The 7180-nt window shown below is 44.1% G+C and overlaps 1 protein-coding gene across 1 annotated transcript in view; it reads right to left on the reverse strand.

Moving 5' to 3' along the window:
- The window catches only part of Rps6ka5 (ribosomal protein S6 kinase A5), a 198081-nt gene that overhangs the window by 38971 nt on the left and 151930 nt on the right, over nt 1–7180 (reverse strand). Inside the window, exon 8 of the mRNA XM_004635134.2 lies at nt 1159–1309. Within this exon, the coding sequence (XP_004635191.1) occupies nt 1159–1309 (151 nt within the window). The remainder of the gene's footprint in view (nt 1–1158; nt 1310–7180) is intronic.

Here is a 7180-nt window from a genome sequence, read left to right on the forward strand (position 1 = left end):
ATGAATATTTGCTATTCTATATTTAAGGAGCAGTAAATAAAAAGTGCTTATTGACAATTTTTGCGTATTCATTCATGTTGGGGATAATAACATAAAAGTTTTAGTTTACAGAATAAAAAAGAAAACTTGGAAGTATCATGATTTAAACATTTAGATCATGCTTGTCGATACGATAAGGATAGTTAGTGAAATATGCTTAGCATACTAGAAAGAAAGGCTATGGCACCCCACTTAAACAATCTAGTCAATTTGGTCATTGACATTTTGTATATTCTTGGACTAAGTTGAGCAAATGAAGCTGCGCAGATGTGCTATTGCTTAGTAGAATGGTTTCTAATCCAGCTTTTTCTTTTTTTTCTTTTTTTTTTTTTTTTTGGTGGAACCGGGGATTGAACTCTGGCCCTTGTGCTTGCCAGGGAAGCGCTTATTTCACTGAGCCATCTCCCCAGTCCCCTATCCAATCCAGCTTTTTCATCACAAGAAAAGCAGTCACAAGGACAAAGAAAATAAACAACTCTGGACAAGCCATAGATGTGTACTGAGAGACAGGTTTGAATTTTCTAAGATTTTTCCTGGGAACAGAGGAAGAAATGAAATAACTATCTAAAAGGTGAAACGTGGTACCTGTAACAGCTCTTTGACTGAGAGAGAAGCATGACACGTCACAAGTGTCCTTCGTCCCTATGCCAGACCCCAAGGTCATGCATGGAAAGCACTTCTCAGAAACTAACTGATCAGCATCGAGAAAATGGGATGCTATTATTACGATCCTCCCCACTCTGACTTGGGGAGGAAAATGCTACTTAGGTTACATACATAGAATTATGATTCTTCCTAAAAGGTTTTTGTAATTAAAAAAAAAAAAAAAAAAAAAAGCCTGAGCATGGTAGTGCATTCTTGAAGGGTGAGGCAGAAGGACTGAAAGTTGGAGCCCCATTGGGCACGTGGCCAACTCGGCATCTTAGGGAGATCCCAGCTCAACAGCAAAGGGTGGAGGTCCTGTGTTTAACGCGCAGGACCGCAAAAGAAAAAAGGAAAAGTGCCAACATAGGTGAGAAATGAACCCCTGAGGAACTGTGCTCAGTCTCCTCAGCTAGAGCGCCCCACACCCCAACAGCAGCAGGGTGGGCAGTTGTCTACCTGCTCAACAAATCTCACCTGGAAGAAGAGATGTTCTTTAATTTCATCTGCGTCCCGCGGGCCACAACCCAGTCTCTTCTTGGGGTCTTTCATCAGAAGACGCTGAATCAGGTCCTTCGCTAATGCACTCATTTCTTGGGGATATGGAGGCTCACTTTTTAATATTCTCCTGTAGGTGATAAAATTTGCTGTTAAAATAACCAAAGGATGATGTTACAAGTGACAGGCTTTTGGGTTTTTTTTAAGCAAAAACAATTATGATGAGATACATTCTGAAATTAAATTACATATATGAAAGAAAAATACTGCAGATTGCTAATAAAAGAAAAATAAGATGAACAATAAAGTTTAAAAAGTATTTAAAATGTGAGACTATGAAGTCATAATTCTTTTTTTTTTTTTTGTGGCTGTTTCAGCCCACCCTGAGAGAAGAGCTGGTGAGGCATGTGGGGCCAGGGCTTGAACCATGGTCTCGAAGGCCTGCCCAAGCTTGCCTAAGCAGGCGCTTTAGACCGCTGAGCTATCTCACTGGCCCATGAAGTCATATTTCTGAAACTCAAGCGTGCAGAAATAAAACATATTGGATCATTTTTCAGTATAAGTCAATCCTATTGGGAAGCTAAAATCCCAAGTATTGCAGTGGGAAAAGTAACAGAAGGTACAACTTGAGAGTAGAGTGGATATCGCGCATATAAATGAGGCTCTCCAACTCAAAACTTCACAATATAAAGAACTCAGAAAACTCAGGTAAGTGCACTCAGCATTCAGATTCAAAAGCACATAAGAGCGCTTCAAATGTCTCCACTTCACAGGCCAACAGGAATGGTGAGGAAAGTGCCCCAAGGCGGGCAAGTCAGGATCATGTGGACGTGAGCCTCCTGCTCACCTGTACCTGCACACAGGTAGGAGAGCTGTGGCTTTCATGGGTTGAAAGCATCTGCTTCATTATTTGCTGCTTGAAACAGAGCGGCAAGCCACATTAATAATTTAATGAGAGAAATAATGAGTGATTAAAATTAAGAATCTCAATATAGTAAGCAAGAAAATGAGTAGTTACTTCATTATTTAGGTTTACAGATTCCCGCTGTGCCTATTAATAACTGTCATGGCATAAAACCAGACAATAAATGTGCAACAGACAGTATACTGCGATTACGAATGCGGACTCTGAGGCCAAACTAAGTCCAAGGCAGGTTTTCTCCCTTACTGGCCCTGTGATTTTATTAACCTCTCTGTGGCTATTTTTCATCTGCAAAATGGGAATAACAATAGCACCCATAAACTAGGTATTATGCAGTAAGATGTGCGCTGTGCCTAACCGTTACTGGCACAGGCCAAATGCTTAGAAATGGAACTCTTACTCATCATTCTAAGTCAGCCATAAAGAAAACAGACACAGAAGCTACATTAAGTAGCCACTGAAGGCTGTGAGATGATAACGGAGCTACACTTTGACAAAAGTCTTATAGCAATGCTGTCAAGGCCAAATGTTATTATACTTTTGGCAATCCATTCTGGTAACCCAAGAAAATGTGGGAAGAAAAGAAACGAATCCCCTCGCCTGTTGCTTTGTTAGCAGGTTCCCCTGGCCCGAGCCACCAGCAGTGGATGCAGGACTGCCCCACAGCGCCAGCGGCTCAGAGCCCCCAGCACACGAAAGCCCCGTTGCGAATGTGCTAGTGCTTGCACGGCTTGCTGCCTGCACTGCTCCTAGTACCGACAGAGTCAGTCCTCTTCTCAGGTCAGGCACAGATACTGTCTGAGAAAGAAATGGGGAACTCAGACTCAAGGAAAAATAAACACAGACTTTTCTCTGCCTTTACTTTTTTGTGGGAAGAATTCCTGTGTAAAGGATTGAGACACAGATAAATGTGATGCTGGTGACATAGGCTATATGTCACTTTGGGGCAGAGAAATATCCACTGTGGCTGACATCATCTTTGGGTAATAGCACTGTGCCATCTACTGCTTCTTGAGTGTTGGGCAGGACGCAATGTGCGCTGGAAATCTGCTGCGTCCAGGGCTCAGGAAAGCAAGATTAGTCCTGTGAAGACATGAAAAACAGAAACGTCCTCTGTGGTGGGCCCATCCTGAGAAAAAGCATTTGAAAACAATGATGGCTCTGCTGAATTGCTAAGCCTGGAGAAAGGAGCACAAGGAGGCCCTGGCCCAAGTCAGGAGTTCGTCCTGAGTGAAAAACAGTATTGGTATGCACCTGAGTTGGTGACATGGGCTACATGCAAGGAGCTGAAATTTTAGATCGCATGAGGTAAGGAGCAAGCACATCAGAAATGAAATGAATGGAAATCTGACGGAACTTGTGCTACAAGCAGGGCTGGCGAGGGGGCATGAAGATCCACGGGCGACAGCTCCAAAGCATCCCCTTCCCCAAAATCTGTCCCAAACCAACTTGAGTCACCCTAGTAGGTGATGGTGAACAGCCTCCCACCCAGCCTGGAGAGCAAGAGCAGGAGACATGCAATGAGACCCCCTGAAGGACAGCACTTAGACTCTTGTCACCTTGCTAAAAGGGCAACACGGTTTTGTTGGCCACGTGAGAGGTCCTGTAGCATATTCCTACAGTTAAAAACTGCATTCAGGAAGAGGCCCAGGACCTAGGGTGGGGTGGTGAGGAAGAGTTCACCCTCTCCTCTCTGGGAGGATGACCTCGATAGACTGTTTCCTTACACTGTTTCCTTGAGACATACCAGGTGAAGACGAACGCAGCAGCCATGCCAGGTTGTTGGCAGCCGGCCCTGGAAAGCAGCCTCACCTTGGCTAAGACAAGTGAGCAGGCACAGGGGCCCTGAGGCTTTCTCTTCCAAGACTGCATGAAGAGCTTTCAGGAGCACGAGCTCCTGTGCGTTACTTTTCTACCTGGGATCAAGACACGCCTGCAGTACTGATTCCCATGCAGGGGTCACCCCCATCCGCCGCACGGCTTTCTCACCACTGGGTGACTGTGTGCTCTATGGGCTGGGAAGCCCTCCCACAGTGGCCAGACGGCCCCTGGTAAAGCTGTGTTGGATGCTGTCTGCTGACACGCTGCTTCCTGTCCTGTCTCCTCTATGGAGGGCAAGTTACCCCGAGCTCTGTGGAGCTAAGTAACACTGGTTCCAGATTCCAGCTGCTTGTGACTTTGAATGTCCATGCTGGTCTCCATCTGGGGCCTTCTGGCTTTACGGAACAGGCACTGCAGAGGTAGAGGACTCTCATGGCACATCTGTCATAAGGAGTTCTAGAGCACCCTGCTGGCTCATGGACTGGCTTTGTAGATGTACCTGAACACACCTCCATCTCTGAGGTGGGCACTGCTTAGGTGAAGGTGCTCACTGTTGCTTTCACTGGCAAGTCTTATCCCCTGTATACTTTCTGTGGTCCAGCCAAATGATGGAAGCTCTTTCTTCCCTAACTACTCGGTCATCAGTATTAGAGTACCTTGATATCACAGGGCCAGGAGTGGGGACAGAACCCAGAACTTGGAGTACCTTGGGGCAAAGCAGCTGCACTTCCTGATCCAAAAGTGGTAGTGTATAGCATCCATGGCAGAGTGAAATCTAAGAAATTCAGTTTGCTAAATGGACAAGAGCCAGAGAGACTGAGAAAAATTGCTAGAGGAAAGACTCACTCAAAAGGTTGAAGCCTTTCTGAGGGGTCATGAACAACCATAAACACACGAGAAGTGGCAGGTCACTCCACAGACCAGGAGAGTTGTGAATCAGAGAGGCCAACTTCTCTCCATGGCTTTCTCAGAATGCAGGAGGCAGACCTTTTTGACTTCAGGTTGATGGGTGAAGTGAGGCACAGGTTTGTGGCAGGTAGGGGCATAAACTGGTTGTAAAGTGACCACATGGGGCATCATCCTAGAAACAGCAGACAGGCAGGTGGCAGGCAGGAATAGGGAAAGAGAGGCAAAGCAAATGCCAACTAGACTGGTGCTGCTGCTTCTGATGGATGCTGCCAGTTGGCAGGGTTAGCCTGAGGTTTTATGTAGGGCTCCAACCACTGCACACCCCCATGCACCAAGAAGTCTCAGAACAACTAATAATATAGTATGATTCATCCCCAAGCCCACATGTTATGCAGGTGAAATGGGAGTAAAAGGATTAAAAGGGTGATACAAAGAAGAATGATTCTGAGCTGAGGAATACGTGTGCCAAAGCAACAGTGACTTCACCCTCCCCCATCCCTGCACAGTTTGTAGGTTCCTAGGCTCTGGCCTGAAGCTGTTGCAGTTGGAACAAGCAGAAGGAAGGGTACCACAGATGAATAGTGACAGTGATAGACAGTAACAGACCCTGGATAGCAAGTGAAACACCCTTGGAAGCAGAGATGCCAGCAGTAGGTGTAGAAATACCTAAAATAGGAGAAAGAAGAAGAAAGAAGGAAGAGGAAGAAAGAAGAAGAAAAGAAGAAAAGAAGAAAAGAAGGAAGAAGGAAGAAGAAGAAGGAGGAGGAAGAGGAGGAACAGGAGGAGGAGGAGGAGGAGGAGGAGGAGGAGGAGGAGGAGGAGGAGAACAACAACAAATTAAGAAGCAAAGAAGCCTTATAAAATATGCCAGTTAAGAATTTTATCACGTAAGTGTGGAGGTACACGCCTGTCATCTCAGCACTCAGGAGGCTGAGGCAGAAGGATCACTATGCTTTTGCGGCCAGCCTGGGCTATATAGCAAGATCCTGTTCCAAAAAACCAAAACCAAAACATATAAACAAAAACATGGTAACTAAAGCCTACCAACAAAGCAAAGCCCAGGTCCCAAGAAGATCCAACGCTACCACTCCTCAAACGCTTTAATGAAATTGAAAGGGAAGCCATATTCCTACATTCCTAAAAGCAAGCATTACCTGATACCCAAACTGGAAAGGATCCAACCACAAAAGAGAACTGCAGACCAGTCTCCCTATCTCAGGTAGATACTGGCAAAAGGAATGCAGCAGATCATCAAGAAGATCATACACCGTGACCAAGTAGTATACCTTCTATATGTCCTCCAAATCAAGATAGCAACATAAAAAATCAAAAACATTAATAAGTCAATTCCAGGTTATGATTGACCAATCAACATTTTTATATTCCAAAGAATGCAGCAAGTCACATAAAATAAATACATTAATTTTTTTTTTTTTTTTTTTTTGCGGAACAGCGGATTGAACTCAGGCCCTTGTGCTTGCCAGGCAAGTGCTTATTCTGCTGAGCCATCTCCCTGTCCCCCATATATTAAAATAATTACCTAAAGAGAAAAGCTTTCTTGGAGGATATTATAAGTTCATTACTCCAACTAGCAGTCTGTTATCTTTTCCGTGATGGTCCCACGGTAGGCAAACCCTGACGATGCTCCTCAGGGATCACAGTCCCCTTGTGTATTCAGTCCCTTCAGTGTGGACGGGTCTGAGTGCCTTTATCATGTCCAGTCTCATACAGCAAACAGGGCAGGCGTGTCCCTTCCAGGAACAGTTTGGGAGTATTGCTTCCCTTTCAGTTTCATTAAAGAGTTTCAGGAGTAGCGGTACTACATCTTCTCTAAATTTCCTGTAGAATTCAGCAGTGAATCAATCCATCAGGACCTAGGATTTTTTTTTTTATTGGTAGGTTTTTGTTATTGTTTTTCTTGGTTTTGGTTTTTTGAAACAGGATCTTGCTATATAGCCCCGGCTGGCCTCAGACTCACAGAGATCCTTCTGCCTCAGCCTCCTGAGTGCTGAGATTATGGGCATGTGCTACCATACTCATCTGATAAAATTCTTGGGCCTCTTTTATAAGGCTCCCTTGATTCTTTTTCTTTAAATTTAATTAATTTATTAATTTTTTCCTTGAATTTTTTTATTGGTACATTTTATATATACATAGTGATAGCATTCATCATAGGGGAATTGTATCTTGCTTCAAACAATAGTTTCAAGCATTTTTTAAAAAAGATTTAAGTTCTAATGGTATTTGTAAATAGGATCACAAGTCTGCATCTTGTACAGCAATTAACCACTAAGAAGAATATATGCAGTGTATTATTTGTTGAAACTGTACTTCTGATTTGATTTGAAA

The sequence above is a fragment of the Octodon degus genome, unplaced genomic scaffold (assembly GCF_000260255.1).
Source record: "Octodon degus isolate 3935 unplaced genomic scaffold, OctDeg1.0 scaffold00070, whole genome shotgun sequence".
Taxonomy (NCBI): Eukaryota; Metazoa; Chordata; class Mammalia; order Rodentia; family Octodontidae; genus Octodon; species Octodon degus.